Below are 25,702 nucleotides of genomic sequence, written 5' to 3'. Positions count from 1 at the left end.
GATTTGTTGTTAAGTGCTATTGAGTCACTTGCAACTCATAGCAACCCTATGTACGACAGCCTTTCAACCCTGCTCTATGCTGAGGCAACCTCAGCTTTTCTGACACACCCACCCGCATTACCCCAGTCACTGAGTCAATCCATCTCATCCAGAATCTTCCTTTCTTGCACTATCTCTCCTCCCTCCCAAACATGATGTCCCGCTCCAAGGACTGGTCCCTTCTTGAAACATGTGTATAGTATGTCAGATGGAGTTTCAGAATCCTTACCTCCAAAAAGCAGCTTGGTTTCACCCTCTTCAAGATGAACCTGTTTATTCTCCTATCTTACCATGGTATGTGCAATGCTCTTCTTCAGCACCACAGCTCAAAGGCATCAATTCTCCTTCTGTCATTCATGGTCATTGTGCAGTTTTCTGATGCATAGCAAGTAATTGTGAAGATAGACAGATAATTTTCTCCCATTATTATGACACTTGGTACCAGCAGCCAGGAAATCAAAAGAATTGCATTTGGAAAATCTGCTGTTAGGGACCTTTCCAGAGTACTGAAGAGCAACAATGTTAGTCTAGAGACTAAGGTGAGCCAGATCCAGGCCATGGTCTTCACAATTACTTGCTACTTGAACTTAGACTGCTAGGAGAATAAACAGGTTCATCCTGAAGAGGGTGAAAGCAGGGTGCTCTTTGAAAGCAAAGATTTTGAAGCTCTATCAGAACACACCATGGACTGCTAAGAGAACAAATAGGTCTGTCTTGGAGGGAGGTGAAACCAGGCTCCTCCTTGAAGGTAAGGATTTTGGAACTTCATCTTACATACTTTGGGCATGTCACAAAGAAGGATCAATCCTAAAAGAAGAACATCATGCTTGGAAGCACAAGAGAGTAAGACCCTTGATGAGGTGGATTGAGTCAGTGACTGGGGTAATGGGAGTAGGTGAGTGAGAAACAATGAGGTTGGCACAAGCTAGAGCATGGTTCAGAACTGGAGCAAATAGGGTCGATAGGAGTTGCAAGCAACTTGATGGCACATAATAATAACATTATGACAGAAGGATAATTGATGTCTTTGAACTATAATGTTGGCGAAGAGTACTTAATATCCCATGGAATGCCTAAAGAACATACAGGTATGTGTTGGAGAAAGTGTAGACAAAAATACTTCTTGGAAGCAAAGCTATCAGATCTTCATCTCATCCATTTTGGACATGTGGCAGAGAGTTTGTAGGACAGCTACATGTTTGATTGACTGGAAGAGATCCAAATTTGTTCCCATTCTCAAGAAAGGTGATTCAAAAGAATGTGGAAAGCACCTAATAATATAATTAACATCACATGCAAAGAAAATCTTATTGAAGATCGTACAAAAGTGACTAGAACAGTATACTGACAGGGAACTTTCAGAAGTTCAACCTGGGTTTGTTGTTATATGCCCTTGAATTGCTTGCCACTCATAACAACCCTATGTTTAACAGCTCTGAACCCTGCTCTATCTTGAGCCAATTTCATTGTTTCTGACACACCTACCCCCATTTCCCCAGTTACTGGATCAGTCCATCTCATCCAAGGCCTTTCTCTTTTGTGCTATCCTTCCACCTTTCCAAGAATGATGTCCCTTTCCAAGGACTGGCCTTCATGGCTACATGCCCAAAGTATGTGAGATGAAACTTCAAATTCCTTACCTCCAAGGAGGAGCCTGTCTTCACTCCCCTACAGGACAGATGTATTTCTTCTCTTAGCAGTCCATGATGTATTCAATACTCTTCTCCAGCACCACAATTTAAAGGCATCAATTTTCTTATCACCGTTAGTCATTATCCAGCTCTCTGATTGCAAATAACTGCAAAACCCATTACCTAGGTCAGGCACACATTAGTCTCTAGCCTGACATCATTGCTCTTCAGTACTCTGGAGAGGTCTCTAATAGTAGGTTTTCCCAAATGCAATTCATCTTTTGATTTCCTGGCTGCTGGTACCAAAAGTGTTGATTGTGGAGTCAAGCAAGGTGAAGTTGTTAATAATCTCAATCTCCTCTCCATCTATCATGATGCTGCCAATTGTGGCCCAATGGTGAGAATCTTTGTTTTATTGATGTTGAACTTCAATATTGTTAATTTCCTTGATTTTCTGTAGCAAATGCCTCAGCTCATCCTCAGTTTCAATAAGCAAGGCTGTGTCATCTGCACAGTACAGGTGGTTGAAGAGTCTTCCTCCGATTCTGATGCCACATTCCTCCTCATAAAGTCCAGCTTTAGGGCTGTATCCTTCCTCCATAACAATTCAATCTGTATGCTGAGCCAATAATTCAGGAAGGCAGGCTCTAGGAAGAAGAACGTGGCATCAGGATTGGAGGAAGACTCATCAACAACCTTCATTATGCAGGTGACACAAGCTTGCTTATTGAAAGTGAGGTGGTCTTAAAGTCCTTGCTGCAGAAGATCAAGATCTATAGCCTCTGGTATACATCTCAACTTCAAGAAAAAAAAATGGCCTCACCATGGGGCCAATAGTCAACATCCTGATAAATGGAAAAAAGACTGAGACTGTCAGTGATTTCATCTTACTTGAATCCACAGTCAACACCCTTGGTCCCAACAGTCAGGAGATGAGGATAATTACTGAAAAGCAATGATGTAAGTTTGATTCAGCCATGGTCTTCTCAATCTCCTGTATGTATCACAGAGCTAGACAATGAATAAGGATGATAGAAGAAGAATTGATGCCTTTGTATTGTGGTATTGGAAAATAATATCTCATATCTCATGGATTGCCAAAGTATAAACAGATATGTCTTAGAGAAAATGCAGCTAGAGCGTTCCTTGGAGGCAAGGAGGACAAAGCTTCATTTCTCATACTTTGGCCAGATTGCTACAAGAGGTTATTCTTTGGAAAGGGCTATTATGCTTGGAAAGGTGGAAGGTTAATGAAAGAGAGAAAGACTCACAAGGAGATGCATTGACATGGTGATTGCAGCAATGGGCTCAAGTGCACTAGATGGTGAAGTTGGCACTGGATAGGATAAGATTCAGATCTGTTGTTCAAAGGGACCTCATGCCAAATCAAAGCCTTTCCAGAGTACCTTTGATTCCCAGGAAATGAATTTTGGTTTGTGTATATACATACTCACACCCTTGAAAAGTGGAGGGTGAGCAAAAGAAAGAAAGATGGCCCTTGACATAGTGACTACAAGGGGTTTGGTCATGGGAAAAGAGTGAGGATGGTGCACGACAGGGCAAAGGTTTGATATGTTATTCTCTGGGCTGAGTTAGAGTTGCCTCTATGGCACCTAACTAACTAATGCATCGATGTGAGACAAACTGGAATGCTCTTTTTAGAGATTTCTTCATACTTTTCCTGATGGGAATGTAGCACCAGGAGAGAAAACATTTCAGCTTCTTAGCAACCCAGTGGTCAACACCTACATCTGTTATCTCCTTCTGGAGCTCAGTCCATCCTCCAGCGTGGAGATCCAGAAGCTCCCGGGCCAGGCTGTCACATCTACCATCTTCCAGCAAACTTGCAGTTGACAAATACTACTTTAGAATTGCTCTGGATTCTCCTTGATTGGTCAAAGATCATAGGTCCTCCTGGGTATAAGGGAGCTAATATGTGTACAATGGAACTATGTTTTGAAAGTTCCATGAGAATTCTAATATGAATTATATGAGACATGTTACAGGAAGGATCATTCCATGAAGTGGAACTAATGATGATGACACTTGTAGTCATAAACATGGGCCACTTCTACTAAGGTGAAAAGATAATTATCCAGTGATGGTCACCTTTACAGTTGTAAAATGGTAGTGCTTGAATGTAACAGCTAAACAGCAAGTCTCTTAAAAGGTGCTCTTTTGAGGTCTGGTTCGCTCCAGCATTACAAGTGCAATGTTGTTGTTGTTGTTGTGTGCCGTTGAGTCAGAGCCAACTCATAGCTGACTCTTCAGGTGGTTTTCAGAGGCAGTAAATCACACAGGAGGAAACTTCCCACCTTTCTCCCAAGGAGCAGCTGGTGAATTTGAACTGTGTTCCTTTGGATTGGCAGCCCAGCTCCTTACCAAGACACCAGAGCTCCCTCCATGAAGAACAAATTCAAGCCTCGAGTTAAGGATGCAGAATAGTAAATGATCCAGGAAGCACCAAGAGAAGATGGAAAGCATATAGATGGAAAGATTATAGAGAATCATTGCACCAAAAGAAATTGGCGGACACAAGAATTGCATGAAACAACATGAGCAAAGGCCTGTGGTGATGAAAGTGGCGTGGTCCAGTTGGGAGTTGAGCTCGCAATTGTTGACGGTCTTGGTTCCCTGGATTTTCCGAAAGCTAAGCAACAGGCAGGAAAGTGTCTGCCAGAGCACAGATGGCCAGTATGAATTTGGTAAGAGCACTTGTGTACAGTTGATTATTTCCATTTTTCTCACTCAAAAAGGGTAAAGCCAAAGAAGACCTTTTTACAACACACTGTAAAAGCTTAATTGAAAACCAAATGCTTGATTCTTTTCTTTCTTCTCACGGGTAAGCCTTTGTGAGGGAATCAACCACATCCAGTTTCATCAAGCCAATTTCTATTCCACTGTAAGATCAAAGAACTCCTGAGTCAAAGCACAAAACCCAACAGAAGGAAGCTGCTGGTTAGTGTACTAGAGATAACAAGGAACATATATTCCCTCATAGGTGCAGTTGCATATATTTAATTCTAGCTGCTTCTCCATGAGAGAAGAACCAATATCTTTATTTTACAGTGAATTTTCCTTTTGCAAGTTTGTTCCTCATAAGAATAAATACTGAATAGGGCCATTATTGTAAAAACAGAAGTAAAAACTAGTAAATTATGTATGAGGATCCAAGAGGGGGAAGGTGTGGGAACAGAAGGATAAGTGCGGGCAGGGGGGAATCATATGGTTGCACCATTTAGTGGGTGGAGGGAGGAGAGGATAAAGGAAATGGGAAAGATCCAGCAGGGATCTGCAAAGACAGGATAATGAAGGGAATGGTTTAATAATGATTGACTTTATAAAACATAATGAATGAGAAGTATTGTATGAAACACAATGTGAATGAAGGATAGTGTTAAAAGCAATGTGTACAAACTCTGTATGCACGTCAATGTAAAATTTATATATATATATTCTATATTCTAAACAGCTTGCCTTGGAAACCCTACAAACATGGAGAAAGGATGAAAGTCATGCAAATCTCGAGGACTTTCGCTCATAGGGTTGCTATGAGTCCACTACAACTTGACAGCACTTAACAACAACAACAGCAACAACAAAAACAACAACAACAACATGTTCTGTTCTGTTCTGTTCTGTTCTGTTCTGTTCTGTTCTGTTCTGTTCTGTCCTGTCCTATCCTAATATATATCTATATATCTGGAAGCAGGAGCGGCATCCACTTCCGAAATGGCTTGCCTCCGGAAACTCTATGTACGAACAGTGCTCAGGCCGCTTCTTCATAGGGTCGCTATGAGTCGTCTACGACTCGACGGCACCAAACAACAACAAGCAACACACACACACACACACACACACACACAAATGGAGAAAAGAAACCAAATTAGAAACAAATATAATATACAGAAGTGAAGGATAAGGGAAAGGTAGCATTTGACATTACCTGTTCCTTCCTTTTAACTTACCTAGTTTTTCTTAGTGTCTTTCTTCTAATCAGTATTTATAAGCAGCCATGGGATTAGCACTTAACGTAGGGTGATTGTACGGTTTCAGTGGCTGCTTTTTCAGTAGTATACCACCAGACCTTTTTGCCTTAGTATGGAACCACTGAAGCTTGTTCAGCATCAAAGCACGACATAAGCCTCCAGCGATAGGTAGTTGGGGGCTGTTCTTGAGGTGTGTTGGCCAGAAATCAAACTTGTGTCTCTTACATGGAATGCAAAAATTCTACAACCTCTGACACGGACCAGTTCTTGAGGGTAAGCATTTTCTCAGACTATAGGTCTGAACTATCTTACTTACTCCCTGTTTGAGGTACAGCCTCCAGGTCAATGATTCTTGCCTCTAGAATCATGGCAGCCCTCGTTCCAGTTAGTCAGAGACATTCATCATCCAGTTGGGATGAAGCTCTTGGTCAAATGGCATGTGGTGAGCCTGTCACTCCAACCCTTTTAGAACTTCACTGGGATTAGAACTAAAAAGCATTTCCCTAGAATAAGCAAATGGTCAATGCACTCAGCATGCAACTGAAAGGTTAGAGGTTCAAGCTCACTTAGCGGCATCTCAGAAGAAGGGCCCATGATCTACATGTGAAAAATTGGTCTCTGAAAACCTGTGGAGCACAGTTCTACTTGGACACATGAGGTCTCTATGAGTCAGAATAGATGGCACAACGAAAGTCAGGGATATGCCTGAAGTTGGCACTGCTCAGTCAGCAGCAACTGTGTGCCACCTTCTGTGAAGGCTGCTGAATGGTTTCCAAGAACCACCCCACAGTTTCTAACCTCCTGGACTTTTGGATCCCTTCCAGTTGGAGAGCTTTTACAGTACTTAGCACAGAGCTCAGTACACATAGTGACAATAACATGCTAGTTACCATCTTTTTGCTCACATTGGTCCCTCTTCCTATAAAATTCTAGAAGACATCATTCAAATATCTTTTCCTTCACTTTGTTCCGCTGCATTGTTGGTGACATTGAGTCAGCTCCAACTCACAGAACCCTCTGGACAACAGAATGAATCACAGCCTTATCAGGTGCATGTGACTCTGACATTTTACTGTAGGATGCTAGTTTGCAATCCTTGTTGGAACAGTGGTTAAGTGTTCAACCAAAAGGTTGTTGGTTCAAACCTACCAGCTGCTCTGTGGGAGAAAGGTACGGTGGTGAATCAGGGTCCTTGACTGACCCACTTTTTCTGCTTGACTGCTCATTTAAGATCCTTCAATAAGTCTTTCCTTTTATTCTAGCTTGCCCCACTTCCCGATCCCTTAATGTATTTGCACACCTCCAGGACTATTTGTAACTTTGTGTTTGCCTAGAATGTTCCTTCCTGATTTTTTTTGATAGAAGGGGCCAGTATTTGAAAAACTACACTTGGAAAAGATGAGCAAAAGAGAAGATCCTCTCTAAGATGGACCAGTAAAGTGACAGAAGGATGGCAAAGGATCACTATGAGCAGATCCTATGAAGAACATATACATTGCTGACCCGATGGCACTTAACAACAATAATGGAAACTTTATTCATTCTTCAAGGATCAACTGTGTGAATTCTGTTTCCTCCGAGTTATAATTACCTTATCCTAGCTTTAAGAACAGTGTCTATATTACCATTATGAATTTATTATTATTACATTCTAATTTTGCATATATATTGTAGCATTAGAGGTGACTGCTTACTTATATTTGTTTCTCTCAACATTTAATGCGTTACAAAAATGTGGTAGTTATCATCAACTGTTGGTTGTACTGAATGAATAGATGGCTTATAACATAACATAACATAACATAACAACATAACATAACATAACATAACATAACATAACATAACATAACATAACATAACATAACATAACACAGGCTCTACCCAAAATAAAACATCCAGCCATGAATTTAAGAATACACTAACGTTTAATGACTAAAGAAGTCCAGCAAGCATAAGAGAAATTGAGTCATATTTCTCCTAGACTTAAATCGAGTCAAAAGAAATAGGTCAGTGAAACTAGGAAAAATCTAATAAACTCTGGTTATGATTTTTAGTTTATATGAATCATGTAGAATCCTTATTGAAATTTATGGCCCTAAGAAACTCTGGCCAGTTTCAATTCCAGCATGGTCAGGTCAGGGACATTTCCCGCTATTGACAGGAAGCTGCTACACAATTAAATGGATCAATGAGGCAGTGAACTGAATTAGTTGGCTATTTTTATAGTGAAATAATTGGGCTAGTTGTGCATTCTATATCACTTCAGTTATACAAGCATGATCTTTGAATCTATCCTGCAGGAAGATGTTTGTGCTGCGTTAGCCCTATTGATTTGAGATGTAGTAAAACGAACTGGTGATATTTAGGAAGGCTGTAAAGTAACATCAATAAAAAATGGTGCAGAAGGCACATATTTGACACTCTGAGTAGCTTTATGTAGACATAATGATTTTTAAAAACAATTTACTAATTTGACCTAATTCAATTAGTGCTGTAATAATCTACCTTAAATACGGTGGAACATCCTGGTTCATAGATATTGCATTTGTTTCTGGCCTTGGGACATTATAATTTATATTATCAGTTGTGTGCTATTAAGTGCTTGTTCATTTTTGTTTTTTCTTTAAATCATAATTTGAGATAAAAAAGGTATTTTTATTTACATGGGGTAAATATTGCTGTCATTGTTGATCTTAAGCTGTCAACAGTTAAATAACTGTCTGGATCTCAAAATTTCGGAGTATTAGATACAGCTAGCTCTTAGGAACTACATGGTAAATGTCAACTCTTCCCTATTATTTTAAGTTACTGTCAACAGTGGATAGTCCTACTCCTAACTTTAAGGAAACCTGGGCACAGTGTTTAAGCACTCCAGTGATGACTGAAAAGTTGGTGGTTCAAACCTACCCCACAACTTTGCAGGAGAAAGATACGGCAGTTAGCTGGAAAGAGCTGCAGCCTTCGAATCTCTCTGGCCCAGCTCTGTTCTACCTATATGGTCACAATGAGTAGTAATCACGGTGTCAGCAAATGGTATGGCTTGGTGACTGTTAATTCTGTAGGAGATTTGGATTTGATGAAAGTAACATGTTAGAAGATATGTAGACAAGCATTTAAAGAGCTGGGATTAGAATCAAAGTAACCAGATATCTGATGTTGTATTTTGTCTGCAAACTTTTGCACAAGGACCTGGGATGAGGGAGGGGAAAACCTGTAGATCATTGAATATGAATGGAAACATGACTGCATCATTTCAATGTGTGATGAATGAGACAGATTCGACGGCACAACCTGTGATCTTGGAGATCCCATGAGCTCTTTGCCAGCTACCTTGAGAAGCATTTAGGATATAATGCAGCTTGTAATCGTGATTTGGAAATGGCAGGCCACACAAACCTTTTGGGGCTTTGGTTTCATGGCTGGTTTTGATATCAATATGTTACAAATTTTAGTGTTTTCAGTCATTTATGATTCTTATGAAAAATCCCATTAAGTGTGGCTAATGAAGGTGGTAGATAGTTTTTGCTTCCAGAAACACTCAGTAGGGCCTCTTTAAAGATTTATTCTTATCTAACACGTGAGATCTATTTATTCATAGCCAGGACATGTTTTTATTTTTTATTTAAGCAGCTGCTGTCCTAAATGACTCACTGTCATCTAGTCGGTTCTGCTTCACCCTCCATTGTGTTTCTAACGTGGTAAATCTCAATAGAAGACTTCTCGTCTCTCTTCCACGGAGCCACTGGTGGGTTCCAATTGTTGGAGACACTTGGCTGTTTGGCTAACAGCACAACATGCCATGAGCTAGGCAACTAGAGCTCCTGCTCCCACAGATTGCCAGCATCAAAACTATCAAAGGATGAAAAATGACCATTCTGACTCCCAGTCTCAACCACCAGTGGTGGCTAGGTGCCCCTCCTTGTGATTAAGTCAGCTCCAACTCACAGTTTCCTTGTGTATAACAGATCGGAAACATTGCCCCATCCTAGACCATCCTCACAACCTCTGTTGTGCTTAAGCCCATTGTTGCAGCCATTGCCAAACCATGTTGTTGATGGTCTTCTCCTTATCTGACCCCTTCCCTTCACAACGTTGATGTTATTTTCTAAGGGCTGCCCCCTCCTGATAACATGCCTAAAGTCAGTAAGTCAAGGTCTCACATAATTTTCTAAGGAATACCTTTGCTGCATTTCTTCTAAGACATATTTGTTATTTTGAAGTCCATGGTAGGTATACTCACTTCTCTTTGCCAACATCATAATTCAAAAGCCTCAAACATTCTTTGGTCTTTTTCATTCACTGTCCAACTTTCATATGCTTATGAAGCAATTAAAAATACCTTGACTTGGGTCAGATGTACTTTAGTCTTTCTCAACAACAACAAGAACAAGCACAAATATGGGGCTATTCCAGTTGACTGCTTAGCTGTTCTCCAAATTTCTTAGCATAGAAAAGTGAGCATGTCCAGGCCTGCATTTGTTTACTCCACCACCTCAACTGATATTCCATCAATTCCTAGCGGCTTAAATAAAATATTTTGGAATTCCTATTTTTGTTTATGTTTCATATTGTCTTCATATTTTTTTTGCCAACACTTTCATTTCAGCATGGGCTTCTTCTTTCATTATCATTGGTTCTTTGTCATATGCTGTTTCCTTATTCTTCACTAATTCTTTTGGTATAGTGTCTCTGGGTGTTTCATCTTCTTTTTTTAAACACTGATTTTTTAAAAAATATGTCAATTGGTATGCTTCTACTCATGGGGCCTTGTTTTTTGCCCATTTTTTCAGGGCAGCTTGAATTTCCTCCTTCATCACCACAGGCTCTTTGCTCATATGCTGTTTCATGATATTCTTGTGTCCACCAATTTCTTTTGGTACAAGGACTCTGTATACTCTTTCCATCTTCTCTTAATGCTTCCTGGATCATATAATATTCTTCCCAAAGCATCCTTAACTTAAGGTTTGAATTTGTTCTTCAGTTCCTTCAGCTTAAAAAATCCTGAGTTTGGCCCTTGTGATTTTCTGACTCCAGCTCTTTGCAATACTTTGTCTTCCAGTGCTGCCCTTTGAAATATTCTGTTGAACAAGAAGAGAGCAAGGAAAGAGTGCATGGTTCAGAATTGGGAAGGGTGTATGCCAGCAATGTGTCCTAGCTCTATAGCTTTTCAATCTACATGCAGAACAGATTATCCGGGAGGCTGGGCTTTATGAGGAGGAATTTGGCATCAGGATTGGAGGAAGACTCATCAACAATCTGTGTTATGCAGATGACACAACTCTGCTTGCTGAAACTGAGGAGGACCTGAAGCATTTGCTACAGAAGGTTAAGAATTGCAGCCTTCAATATGGATTGAAGCTCAACATCAAGAAAACAAAGATTCTCACCACTCACTGTGCCAATTGTCAGCATCATGATAGTTGGTGAAGAGATTGAGATTGTTAACAGCTTTAGTTTGCTTGACTCCACAGTCAACACTCTTGGTTCCAGCATCCAGGAAATTAAAATACGAATTGCATTGGGAAAGTCTGCTGTCAGAGACCTCTCCAAAGTACTGAAGAGCAATGATGTTAGTCTGGAGACTAAGGCGCTCCTGATCTAGGCCATAGTCTTCACAATTACTTGCTATGCATCCGAAAGCTGGATAATGACTAGGGAGGATAGAAGAGTCTATGCCTTTGAGCTGTGGTGCTGGAGAAGAGTATTGAATATACTATGGATGCTAAGAGAACAGATTCATCCTAGAGAGGGTGAGACCAGGCTGCTCCTTGGAGGCAAGGATTCTGAAGCTTTGTCTGCCACATTTTGGAAATGTTTCAAGGCAGGACCAGTCCTTGCAGAGAAACGTCATGTTTGGGAGGGTGGAAAGAGAGTGCAAGAAAGGATGACCCTTGATGAGATGGATAATGGGATAGGTGTGTCACAGACAGTAAGATTGGCACAGGATAGAGCAGACTTTAGGTCTGTTGTACATAGGGTTGCTATGATTTGCAGGCAATTCAATGGCACATAAGAACAACATACTCATTTATTTACAAAGTTCAAACACATTGTTTTTCATACATGATCCTTCTCATTTCCTTCACCTTCCCAATGAATTGTGCAACCCCTCCCACCCTCACCCCTCTGCTTCCACCCTCTCCCCCTTGTATCCTCATACTTACTCTACAATAACGGTTTTATATAGGATTTGTCCTTATGGGACTGAGTTAGTTCACTTAGTATAGTACTCTCCAGTCCTTCCACAGTTAGGTAGTAAGTTACCAAGTCATTGCTCCTGCGTGCTGGATAGTATTCCATTGTATGAATGTGCCACAACTTCTCAATCCATTCGTTTGTGGTTGGTATCTGAGCTGTGTCCATATTCTTTTGATAGTGAATAATGCTATGAATACTGGGGTACAAATATCCATTTGAGTCTCAGTTCTTTTTCTTGGATGGAATAACAGGTACTGTATTTTTATGCAGATGTGTTCTAAATTTATTTGCTTACCAACTCCCTTTCCCTAAAGAGGTATTTTCATAAGCACACTATACTATTTTTTTAAAAAAGTTCTGTAGATGATTTTGATATATAACTAGAGTTAATAACTTTAGAGGTTGTTGGCCTGAAGAATGCTTTTCAGGGTAAGAAGGTGGTAACTAGGTGGTCAAACCATAATGATCTATATATAAGAACTTTTGGTCTATTAAACACTTTCTCGAGGATGGACAGGCCAGGTGGTAGACTGACAGGTACTGTCTGATGGTCAATCAGAAAGTGTCCTTGTAACATTGAACAGTGCAAGGACAAAGCAGAGGGGACCAAGGCAGGTCTCTAATGAGGCACTGATGGTGAATCAGCGAATCACATCGTTGAACTTTGTATATCTGTACCACAGGCATGCAATTATAGAAACCGAATGCTTGAAACTTGTTATTTAGGACACATTAAGATAGGCATAGTCCTTGCTCTCTTCAATTCTATATTCTAAATTTCAAAACAAAAAGTTATGTTTAAAAAGGAAAAAAAAATAGACGGGTTAAGTCCTAATAGTTTTTTCCTCTGAAAGGCTATTTCTTATATTTTAAGATATGTGATTTGGTTGTTAGACATGTTTTTAAAGAGACAAAATCCATTATGATTATAGTCACTATCTGGTCACAACATAGGAAAGTACATTCTAGTTACTCTAATTGTGTTGCTATTATTGTCTGCTTTAAAATCAAAACAAAATATTTTTCGTGTGTGTCAAAGGGATTCAAGAAGGAAAGCATTCAGTCATGTAACACAGAGTTTCCTATAAAACCTCTCAAAACCTCAACATGATCACTAAATGCTTGTTGGTCCAATACATTATGAATCAGGGGTGTGTCATTCTTCCTTTTCTTACACAAAGTCCATTGGCTACATACACTCATTTACCAAATATGCATTCTTGGGTTCAAAGGATCTGTGATTAGATATTGGGAAACTCAATATTTGGAATGCCTGATCACTTATAATGTAGAAAAGTACTGGAGAAAAGGAAACTTCTATATTTCTCAGATTTGTCGGATTATGGAAACTTCTGTCCTTATGTAAATTCACAGGAAACACTAACCTAGGTAGTGGACAGTAGAAAGGACTTTTTGAGAGTCCTTAAAAATGTTATGAATTGGTCGGTAAACGGGTGGTGACAAAATTAAAGGTTGAAGACTTGTTCCTACAGGCTTACAATTTTATTTGGAGGTCATGTGTTTCCAGTGGGATAATTAGCTCTGATTTAGGGAAAAGGTTGACTTCTATGTAGAACATATGCTTTTCAATAACCATCATTTTTTAAAACTTTTTATACATTCTTCTAAGTGGTATAACACTGGTTTGTCCATTTGCTGTACAGAGTTGCTGTGATGCTAAACACTGTGACACTGATGTGTCAAATGTGATAATGGTTACCCCTGGTGGACAGTGTTTGGGGGAGCTCCCTGATTAAAACAGGCTTGGAACCAGAAGTGGCATCCACTTCCAAAATAGCTTGCCTCTGGAAAATTCTATGAATGTGGAGAAACGATGAAAGTTATACAAGTGCCCAGGTCTTTCATTCAGAGGGTCCCTATGAGTTGTCTCCAAATTGACGGCACTTAACAACAATATATTAAAATAATTTCAGATGTATAGAAAAACTACAATGTACAATATATTTTGTGTATCTTTTCTTCAAATTATACATTGTGAATTATCACATCTACTTTTCTACTCTTTGTGTATACATACAAACAAGTACACTAACAGGCATTGTGGGGATCAGTAGGTGTCAATGTGGCTAGGTCATGCTTCTCAGAATTATTTCATTATCCTCCACTTTTTTTTACTGATATAAAGGGAGTTTCCATTGGGGTGTGGCCTGCCTCCAATATAAAAGGGCGTTTTGGGAAAGCTTGATCTCGCGCTCATAATGCATGTGACTTATAGTCAGATTTCTGATTCTTGGGATAGGAGCCAGCAGGCTGCTCTCTCATTAGCCAGTTCTGAGTTTGTCAGCAGCTGCAACCACGTGAGTCAGGGGAGACCACCAGCCTGATGCTTGACTCACAGATTTGAGACTTCACACAACCAACAACTGCATCGACTATTTCCTTGAAATAAATATCTCTCTCCCGCTCCACAAGATACAAATATTTCACCCATTTTGCACCTCTAGAGAACTTAGCCTGAGACATACAAATTTATTTTTACATGAATTCGTTATGATACTGAAATCCCTTTACACCTAAATAGTTCTGTGGGTATAACTAAAAAGATAGTCTTTTACGTGCTCGTAGTACAAAGATTAACAGGTTTAATTCCATTACTTCATATATACACGAGGGAGCTCTGGTGGCAACAAGCTGCACTGCAATCCCAAAGGTACGCAGTTCGAGGCCACCAGCTGCTCTGCAGGAGGATGGACAATCTCCTCTCCTGCGATTAATTGCCTCTGAAAACCTGCCGGGTGGTCAGCTATGGGTCAGTTCCAACTCGACGATGCACAAGAGCAACAGCACATATATACATCATGTCTTTTGCAACCAAAACCAACAATAACAAAGTTGTTTTCCTGGCCAAGGATCCAAAAAAAGGATCAATTGTTGCTTTTCGTTGTCAAGTTCCTTTAGTCTCCTATAATCTGCAATAACGCCTCCATTTTTTCTTGCTTTCATGAGTTTGCCAGTTTTGAAGAACACTGACCATTTACTTTATACAATGTCCCTCAATCTGGATTGTCTGAGGTTCCTTCTATTAGATTCAGGCTGTGAATTTCCTTCGGGGCCCAGATGAGTGTTTCCTTTTCTGTGGTGTAAGATAGCAGGAGACATATGATGCCGATTTTTCCTATTAGCGACCATATTGACTGATCACATATTGAAGTGGTGCCTGCCACGTTTCTCTACTATAAATTTTTCTCTAGTATATATATTTTTTCATTTTTCTTGCTTTGTAGGAGTATCTTACCTACGTTGTGAGTATAGAAACTTTATCAAGTTTTGACTTTTTGCATCCAGTGATGATTTCTGCCTGAAACAATTGCACTGTGATGATTTCCAGGGAGCAGTTATCTAAATCTAGTACTCACTTCATATTAGCCCTCATTCTATTGTAAAGAAGAATTTTCTACTCTCATCATTTATTCCTTCTGTCTACATGGGCTCATGGTTTCTTATTTTACCCTCTGACTTACCCTTTTCTGTATGCATATATTTGGTTTATCCCAGGTTGGCTGTATATTTTAGATGTATTTCCCTCTATCATTCTATGACTATTTCTTTACTTCCTGTCAAAGCAAGATGTTTTAGGCTTAACTTGTTCTCTGTCACAGTATGAGAATTAGTGATTTTTTTAAAAGCCTGATTTATATTAGTAGTTGTCCTTGTTGTAAAGAGCTGTCAAAATGCTATGGACAGCAGAACAAAATACTGGGTCCTGCTCCCGCCTCACAATCCCTCCTGTCACTGTGCCAATTCATCTTCGTCCCCTCTTTCACTGACCATCTACTTTTTCCAAGCATGATGAAATCAACCATTGTCCTAACAAGTTTGACTTTTTTAGTAGTGAATCATATTTAGAATATAAGCTCTGAATGTTAGTCATTCTAACTGCTACTAGGCTGCATTGCTTCTAGGCCCTTTCAAAAGAGAGAGCTAGGAAATATACGTGTGTGTGTGTGTGTGCGCGCGCAAGCATTTATTCCTACATTTATAAATATTACTGTATTTCCATTTCTATATTTATATCAACCTATATGTATATATATATATACATATATATATATATATATATATATATATATGAAAAATAAGACTTCATACTGATGCTTTGAATTCCAATCCAAAACCACAGAAAAGACTGAGTTTTAATTACTGTCTTGAAACCATGCCAAAGCTCACAGGCTTGACGTTTTTAAATTCACCATGCTGCAGAATAAGAGCTAGAAGATATCCCAGAACAGCATAATGCCAGACACTTATCCCTCCACTTACTAATTAAAAATGTACTGAACACTTTTAATGTGCTGCGAATAAGAGAACGAACAAGATTTGGTCCTATTCTCAAGCAGCACAATCTATAAGTAAGATAAAAGAATAAAGCAACAATTATAATGAGGTATAATAAGCTCCAATTATAGGTATGTATAGAATGCTATGGGAACACAGAGATGTACCCAGGCCAACCTGAGCAAACTGGATTATTTCAGAGATGGAAAAAAAACAACACTGCTCCTATTAGCTACAGTTAGATTTCTATTGTGTTCTTTTGTGTACGTGCACAAAACAGAGGCTCTTCTGTTTTTCAGCAAATGTGTATTTTATGGGAGAGTTTTGAGGGTTCTCTGCATTGATAAAATCATCAAAAACTGCTCAGTCATGACAATGCCAATGTGAGTAAGTGCTCAGGGAATCTACTGTAGCTTGTGGGGAAGGTTGGGTTTCACTCTATTAGATTCCTTCCAAAGATCATAAAGGAAGAGAAGGAAGAGAAAAATTTTCAGACATAGTCAAACTGCCCATTATATCATGCTTTGCTTTGTTTTGTTTTTACTTTTCTCCTCCCCTTGAAGTACAAATTAAATAAACTGGCTTATTTGTCATTGTATTGATTGCCACTCTCTCGAGTAATAGAGTGGTTTGTATACACTGATCTTCTCTTATCTAAAAGTAAACTTGCAGTCACTGCAACAGTGAGCTTAAGCAGAGCAGAGAGGCGAGGAGGGAGCAAGATCAGGCAGTTTTATTCTGTTGTTTACAGGATTGCTATGAGTCACAGTCGACTACACAACACCTAACAAAAACCCCAACTAGAGACTTTGGGGGACCACGTATGTGTGTGAAAAAGAGATGTAAGTATGAGAAAAAAAGTTCAAGATACAAAATACTGGTAAAAAAGATGATAGAGAATTTATTACTTTGGATGCTTTATAAAAAAAAATTAAAGTTTGTTTTGTTACAATTTTTCTTTTCTAAAATAAATATGTACGATCTCTCGGATTTTGCTCCCTAACCAGTTTCCCTCAGTACTACATCTGGTAATTCTAATATTTAATTCACCAATTCCTAAACCTGATCTAGAAAGTTGTCCACTGTGCAAGTGAGGACCCTCACTACTGGAGGCTTTCTTCACATGGTTTGCTGTCTTCTATTCCCTTTGCCAACACAATGGTTCCTTAATCCAGCTAACAACATACAAAAAGTGAGATCTGAGATATAAGCATACTTATTTTTTTCTCACGAAGGAGAGTCAATATAACCAAAATATTTATTTACTTGTTAAAATCCCAAATCAAATCCACTGCTATGATGTCAACCCTGACTCATGGTGACCCTTTCATTGGATTTCTGAGGCTGTAAATGTTTATGGGAGGAGACTGCGCATATTTGTCTCATGGAACGGCAGCTGGTAAATTTAAACTGTGGACTTGTTGGTTATTCCACAAGATATATACTTAATAAAATCCTTTTAGCCATGAAATATTCCTGATGAATAAACTTTGAATGTAAGGGCGTTTCATTTTTTTTTTCTTATACTTTTCTTAAACACGGTTGTTTTTGATAAATATCAAGCTGAAATTAGAACGGCTTGAATTCTGGAAGCTGAAGGATGAATGTGTGATCCCTGCTTCTCTGTGGAACAAGGTGAGGGGGGGTCCGGTTTGTGACAGGTCTTTGTGGTGAAGCAGCAGGGGCACCTCTATAAGCACGGGCAATGCACTCTGGTTTGTGTGAGGAATAGCAAGAAAAATTAGGCAGATGGAAGCTTTCACATATATAAGGATTAGAAAGCTTCTTTGATATTGAGACTTTGAAATTATTTTATTAAACATGGTATTAAATTTAAAGGCTCTAATCATCCATAATTACCATGATAAAATATGTATGTGTATGCAAAAATATTCATTGAACATACTTTAAGAGGTATATAATCATATTTTAAAAAACTATACAATGTGAAATAGAATTTGACATAAAAAAATCAACTAATCAGAAGCATGGGAAACAATAAGCTTTAATAAGAGCCTATTGCAGATTCTGGAATAATTGTTGCATGCATGTCTCTAGTCATGTTTGACTTCTCCTTCAGTTTTGACTGGAGTAATGTGTGTTCCACAACACCGATTCTGATGTCCATCTGAACAGTTTCTTGCTTCAGCTTTGTTAAGCTCTGTTTAATCTTCACCAAAGGAGCTGCAGAATGAAAACAGCATGGAATAAAAATGTTCATTTGGGGTATCAGTTATTACAGGATTGTAAGACATTTTCCTCACTTAGTCCTAAGCCAAAAATGTGGTTAAAAACACAGCCAAGAACTTGCTGACATTCACACAGTTTTGCTGTGGCATTTTAAACACCTGAGATTTTTTAGGATGGGAAATGATACAGCATTTGATGTACCAATGCTGAACTTTCTGGGGGAAGGGCTGTTTAAGAGTGTTTAAGTTTGCTTCACTATGGTTTTCGACTATTATATGTTTGTCGGTAGAAAGGGATAAAAAGGAGAAAAAAAATAGGAAGAATTACCTGTGATATTTAGAGAATTAGGAAAAAAATATTGGGAGCATGAAAACCAACACAAACTCTTGAATATACTCTTTTTGATTGATTACGCAAATACACCATTAGAACTCCAAACACCTTTTGAGGGCATAGAATATTTTAGGCAATTACCACTTGGCCATAGCTCCTGATGGAGGATGATTACTGGAGGATTATTAATTCTTCGCTATTTGACCTCTGCCCAGTCAGGACTACTGGGGAGGAGGAAAAACAACAAAGTTCATGACATTGCTGCCTTAGTGCCATTCGGGCATACACTTAGTGCCCTTTTACATATAAAATGAAAAAATGATGCTCATTTCATGAAAATAGAATAAAATATTTTTTAAATTGGCAGAATAAAGTATATCTTTAAAAAAAGTTACTCTATTTAAAAATCAATACAGTTTAAAAACAAGAAATCTAAATGAAAGAAAAAGGTACCATACTTCTCATTCTTAGTTGATCTACAAGAAAAACAATATACTGATTACTGTACATAGTTTTGTACCATGTACCTCACCTAAAAAAAAAATAACATGTAAAAAAAGCAAACTCCCTATTTATCAATACTATTTTTAAAAAAATAGACATCTGAGAACAGTCATTCTTCTCAACTCTGTTTTCTCCTTTAAATGAGTATACTTAGCCACTATGAGAACTATGAAATATTGTATGTTGCTTCTTTTGTTATTGTTGTGTACCATCATGTTAAGACTGATTCATAGCTGACCCTTTAGTGGGTTTGCAGGACAGTATATTGTATGGGAGGAGATGGTGCATCTTTCTCCCAGACAGCAGTTGTTGGATTCAAACCATATGCCTTTGAGTTGGCAGTGAAGGGTCCTAAGCAGAAAGCCTTCAGAAGAAAGTAGGATATAGAAAAACCATTGAATCCAGCTATCTCACCACTATGTGTTTATCCCAAAGAAATACAAAAACCAGACCAAATCAATATATAACACTCATGTTAGCATATAGCAAAGAGAGGAAAGTGCCCAGAGGCAGATGTATGGATAAACAAACTATGGGACATAAACACAATGGAATACTATGCAACAGTAAAGAAAAATGAAGAATACATGAAACATAACTTGGAGGACATTAGCCTGAGTGAAGTCAATTACAAAAGGATAAATGTAATACTGTTGTTATTGTTATGTGCCGTCAAGCAGACTATGACACAGTGACCACAGGAAAAATGGATCTAAATCCTACCCTATCTTGTGCCATCTTCATCATCTCTCATATATTTGAAGGATAGTTACAGTCACTGTTTCAATACATCTGATTGAAGATCTTCCTCTCTCATGATGACCATCCACCTTTCCAAGCATAATGTCCTTTTTCAAAGACTGGTCACTCCTAACAACATGCTGAAAGTATGTGAGATGAAGCTTCACCATTCTGGCTTCTAGGGAACACCCTGGCTGCACCTTGTCAAAGACATGTCTGTTCTTTTGGCAGTCATGGGATGTTCAGTACTTCAACACTACAATTCAAAGGCATTGATTATTTCCTTCTGTCATCCTCATTCACTGTCCAGATACATAGGAAGCAATGGAAAAGACCATGACTTAGAGATCAAGCACACCTTAGTCTTTAACCTGACATTTTTCTTCTTCAGCAAGCAAATTTTCCCAGTGCAACATATTTCTTCATCCAAGAAAGATGTAGTCACTGACAACCTCAATCCTTTCTCTCTCTATTATGATACTGCCTACTGGTCCAATGTAGAAGATTTTTGTTTTCTTTATGTTGAGGTACAATATATATTGAAGGTTGTATGGAGTCTTTTTTACCTTCTAGGGCAAGCATTTTAAGTTCTCCTCACTTTCAGTAAGCAAGGTTGTGTCATCTGCGTAATACAGATTGTTGATGAGTCTTCCTCGGATCCTGCTGCCATACTCTTTTTAATAAAGTCCAACTTCTTGAATGATTATTTGCTCAGCATACAGACTGAAAAGCTGTAAAAGGATAAAGCCCTGACACACATCTTTCCTGATCCCATGGAGTTTTCCTGTGATCTGTTTGGATTACAGCTTCTGGGTCTAGGTACAGATTTCTCATGAGCACAATTAATGTTTTAGGACCCCATTATTCTCAATGTTAGCCATAATTTGTTATGATCCACACAGACTAATGTCTTTTAATAGTCAATAAAACACAGAGAGACATACTTCTGGTATTCTCTGTGTTCAGCCAGGATCCATTTAACAACAGTAATTACAACACAGGTGCCACAGCTTCTTCTAAATACTATTTGGATTTCTGGAAATTCTGTATCAATGTATGGATCTAGTAATTTTGAAATCACCTTCAGCAAGATTTCATTTGCATATGCTATTAACTATATTGTTTTATAGTTTCCAAATTCTATTGGCTCACCTATTATGGGAATGGTAACAAATATGGATCTCTTCCAACCAGCTGGCCAGGTACTGATGGGTTTCTCATCACCCTAAAATTTCATTAGGAGAATTATATAGTTACCCTAGAAGTTCATGCTATTTTCTTCTGTTATTGTCATTAGGTGCTGTTGAGTTGAGTATAACCCATAGCAACCATGTGACCAACAGGTGTGAACCTTGTCCCATCCTGTGCCATTCTAAACATCTCTGACACACTTGAGCCCATTACTAAAGTCACTGTGTCAATCCATTTGGTTGAGAATCTTCTTGTCTTTCAATTATCCCCTACCTTTCTAAGCATGATGTCCTTGGCCAAGATAGCCTCCCCTAGCATTATACCAAAAGTATGTGTGACAAAGCTTGGCTATTCTTGTCTTCAAGGAACACACTGGCTACACATTCATCAACACATATCTGTTTTTTTTGACAGTCTGTGAGATATGCAGTACGTTTTTCAACACCACAGCCCAAAGGCATCAATTCTTCTTCTGTCATCCTTAGTTATTGTCCAGCTCTCAGATGTGGACTGAAAAGACCATGACCTGAATTAAGTGCACTTCAGTCCTCAAACTGACATCATTACTTCAACTGACATCAATAATGTGGAGAAGTCCCTGACTGCAGACTGTAGCTGTGCAATATGTCTCCTGACTGACTTCTAGTTCAAAGGGTGTTAGCTGTGGATCCAAGTAAGATGAAGTCGTTGACAGCTTCAATCTTTTATTCTTCTATCATGGAGTTACAGGCAACAAAGATATTACATACACAATCCTGCAATATTAGTAATAACAACAACAATCTCTGAGTGGATAAATAGAATAGAATAGCAGACAAGAAAGTTATGGGTAGATGAATGGGACCATAGCCATGATCATATACATGTTTGGCAGAGGATATTTCAACATATATTTGTATGTGCTATAAATATATTGAAGCATATGGAAGAACAAGTAACAATAATGGAAACTTCTTCATCATAAGCAAATACATTGAAGTAATGAAGCACTGAGTTTGAGGGCTTATGAGCTATAGGCAACTATGTCAATTGGCACAACACAGTTCATGAAAACAATGTTCTACGTACTAATATGGTGAGTAGTGACTGGGGTCTTAAAAGTTAGTGAATTCCCTGCTCACCTAGCATGCACAGATGTATGCATCAACAGGGAAGAGCTGTTGGCTTGAGAACCCCTGGCCTGTTGATTCAACTTGGCCCCATGTAGGGGCTAAGGTAAAGTGAGGAGACGAAGCAGTCTGGAATGTAGGAAGAAATATAGATTCCTGAGCTTAAAACTGATGCCCACTTACACCTAGCCACAGATGGCTGGGGATGAGTTGATTGGAACCTACCCAGATGAGACAATCCACACTGTGAACTGGGGTTGACTGCTGCAAACTGATGGCTTACTCTGGACTGAACAATGCATATGGATGCAGATTCTCAGTGTTCAAGTTGAACAGAGGATCCTTAAGGAAATGTGATGTGCTCGTTTCCTTTGAGTACTGGTTTGAAAGCGATTGGCATATCAGCAATTACCTAGCTAAAAGGGGAATCTTAGGGAATGAGGCATGAAGTAGTTTTCACAAAAGTAGTTACTGGTGGAATGACTGTAAGAGAAGAAAAAAAGCACCGCACAATATAAATAAACGAAATATAATGTAAATGAAGGACTGCATGGAACACAATGTAGATGAGTGATAAAAATATTAACCAAAACCAATAATATGCATTTAGAACAAGATAAGGCAAATAATAATGGTCAGACTTCGATGAAAGTAACTCGGATCTGATATGCTTCTGAGAGCATAGTTTTCAAGCAGTGGGCAGAAGAGAGGGCACAGCACAAGAAGGCTTCAAATTAAAGGAAAAAGTGAGCTTGATGGCAGGAACAGAAAGTCTTGGTTAGGCACTATTCAGACTCCCCTTTGTACATGTTGGCAATAAAGTTTCTTCCCCCCTGCCCCTTTTTTTTTGTAAAGCCAGTGAGTTGCTTTCTAGGGTACAACTATTGGTGTCTCTCCATCCAGAGCAAAGAAAACAAAGAAAATAATGTGTAGAAACAATTAGTCCAAAGGAGTAAAGGACCACAAGATAACCTCTTCCTCTAAGGCTGTGAGATCAGAAGAGCTAGTGCCCAAGTACCACAATCCGCTACTGGATTGTGAAAGGAGTTACAACAGAAAACTCAAGGTAAGAGTGGAAGAAAAATGTGGAAATAAATTAGAAATCTTAAGAAAGATCAAGCTTACTGCTCTGAAAGAGACTGGTGGAACCCCCGAGACTCTGATCCTTAGGTACTCTTCAAGTCTGGAAATGAACTCACCCCAATATCTCTACTTTCAGCTAAACAACAGACAGGCCTGTACAGTGAACGGTAACAACAGAGAAGAATGCACTCTTAGAGCAATAAATCATAAGAAATAAAAATGGAAGCATTTGACAAGGGATAAAACTAAAAAGGCAGGAAGGAATGAAAGAAAAAGGAATAGAAACAGGAAACACAGAGCAGAAGAAGGAAGAGTGGTACCACATTGTGGGAACTGTGACGAAAAGCATGAAACAAAATGTGTATGCATTACTGGATGGACTCCATCTGCTCTGTAAACTTTCACTTACATCTCAATACAGCATAAGAAAAAAGTGTACACTCACCACCATCAGTCATGCTGCTGCCTTTTTCTTCCATTTCTTGTTTTACCTTTTCCAATTCTTCTGTAACCTTCATTGGAGGGAAAAAAAGTTTTTAGGAAGTTGTTGTTGTTACGTGCAGTCAAGTCACCTTCATCTCATAGCGATCCTATGCACAATAGTTCTCAACTCTGTCCTACCCTGAGCAAGTCTCAACTGTCTCTGACATACCTAACTCCAGTTACTGAGTCAATCCATCTCAACTGTGGTTTTCTTCTCCTGCACTGTCCCTCCACTCTTCCAAGCATAATTCTTTCTCCAAGGACTGGTCTCTCCTGACAACATGCACAAAGTATGTAAGACAGCTTCAAAATTCTTGCTTCCATGGAGCAACTTGGGTTTCACCCTCTCTAGGACAAACCTGTTTCTTCTCTTGGCTGGCCATGGGATGTTCAATGCTCTTCTCTACCACTATAGTGAATATTAATAAATTCTCAAAAGTTTTGATAGTAAATGAAGAAAAATTTAAATATTGAACATATATAAAAGAATATGAGCATATTAGGGATGATGAAAATTACTTGAATAATGAGACAAAATTTACTAATATTCAAAGCTTTTCCTTTTTTGAGAATTAACCTAAGCTTTCTCAGGTTCTATGCAACATGACTACATAAAAATTATTATTAAAATTCTTTTTTTAGCCCTAAGTACTTAAGCCTTTCAATTATTTTACAGTATCTAACATCTCATTCTTTAATTATCAGTTATTATTTAAAAGAAATAAATGAAACAGTAAAAACATCCTAAAAAGATTTTGGTTTTCTAAAGGTTTAGTTGGTATCTTTCTAAATACTATAGTTTTATTTTGTATTAGTTTGCAGCACACAGAACTCATATACATTGTTTCATTCATATGTATTGTGTCTCATACATTCCTTCATTCACATTGTATTTCATATCATCATTCCTATACATTGTGTTTTATAAAATTAATCACCATTTATCTATGCGCACTCTTACCCCATTCAGGTCCCCACTGGATCTTTCCTAATTCCTTCATCCCTTCCCTCTGCCTACCAAATGCTGTGATTCCATGACTGCCCCTTCCCCAAACTCAGACTCCCTTCCCCCTTGGACTTTTATACACATCTTTCTATTTTTACAATAATAATCTTATGCAGTATTTGTCCTTATGAGTTAATTTATTCAACATCCAGACTTCTCCTTATTACACAATACTTTTCAAAATGTTGTTCTGTACCGTCGAGTTGCCTGCAAATCATAGCGACCCTATGTACAATACCTCTAAACCCTGTTCTATCCTGTCTCATTGTCTCTGACACACCTACCCCATCACCCCAGTCACTATCAATCCATCTCATCGAGGGTCTTCCTTATTGTGCTGTCCCTCCACCCTCCCTAGCATGACGTCCCTCACCAAGGACTGGTCCTTCTTTGCAACATGTCTAAAGTATATCAGATGAAGCTCCAGAATCCTTGCCCTCCAGGGAGCAACCTGGTCTTACCCTCTCTAGGATGAACTTGTTTGTTCTCCTAAGCAGTCCATGGATATATTCAATACTCATCTCTAGCACCACAGCTCAAAGGTATCAATTCTCCTTCTATTATCCCTCGTCATTGTCCAGCTTTCTGATGCATAGCAAGTAATTGCAAAGACAATGGCCTGGATCACGCACACCTTAGTCTCCATACTAACACTGTTGTTCTTCAGTACTTTGGAGAGATCTCTGACAGCAGAGTGTCCCAATGCAATTTGTCTTTTAATTTTCTGGCTGCTAGTATCTAGAATGTTCATTGTGGAGCCAAGTAAACTAAAGCTGTTAACAATCTCTTCACCATCCATCCTGATGCTGCCAATTGGCCCAGTGGTGAGAATCTTTGTTTTCTTGATGTTGAGCTTCAATCTGTATTGAAGCCTGCAGTCCTTGACCTTCTGCAACAACACTTCAGGTC

At 38.8% G+C, this 25,702-nt stretch overlaps 1 protein-coding gene across 1 annotated transcript in view; it reads right to left on the bottom strand.

Annotated features, from left to right (window-relative positions):
* Positions 1 to 17,939: 17,939 nt before the first annotated feature.
* Positions 17,940 to 25,702, bottom strand: part of IFT57 (intraflagellar transport 57 homolog (Chlamydomonas)) — a 155,023-nt gene continuing 147,260 nt past the window's right edge. The window contains exons 10-11 of the mRNA XM_006889996.1: positions 23,750 to 23,816; positions 17,940 to 18,337 (exon numbers count right to left, since the gene is read on the bottom strand). Of these exons, the coding sequence (XP_006890058.1) occupies positions 18,159 to 18,337; positions 23,750 to 23,816 (246 nt within the window). The 3' untranslated portion in view covers positions 17,940 to 18,158. The remainder of the gene's footprint in view (positions 18,338 to 23,749; positions 23,817 to 25,702) is intronic.

The sequence above is a fragment of the Elephantulus edwardii genome, unplaced genomic scaffold, assembly GCF_000299155.1.
Source record: "Elephantulus edwardii isolate Elephantulus edwardi_28Jun2011 unplaced genomic scaffold, EleEdw1.0 scaffold00085, whole genome shotgun sequence".
NCBI classification, from domain to species: Eukaryota; Metazoa; Chordata; class Mammalia; order Macroscelidea; family Macroscelididae; genus Elephantulus; species Elephantulus edwardii.
This window is presented reverse-complemented; position numbering and strand designations above follow the sequence as displayed.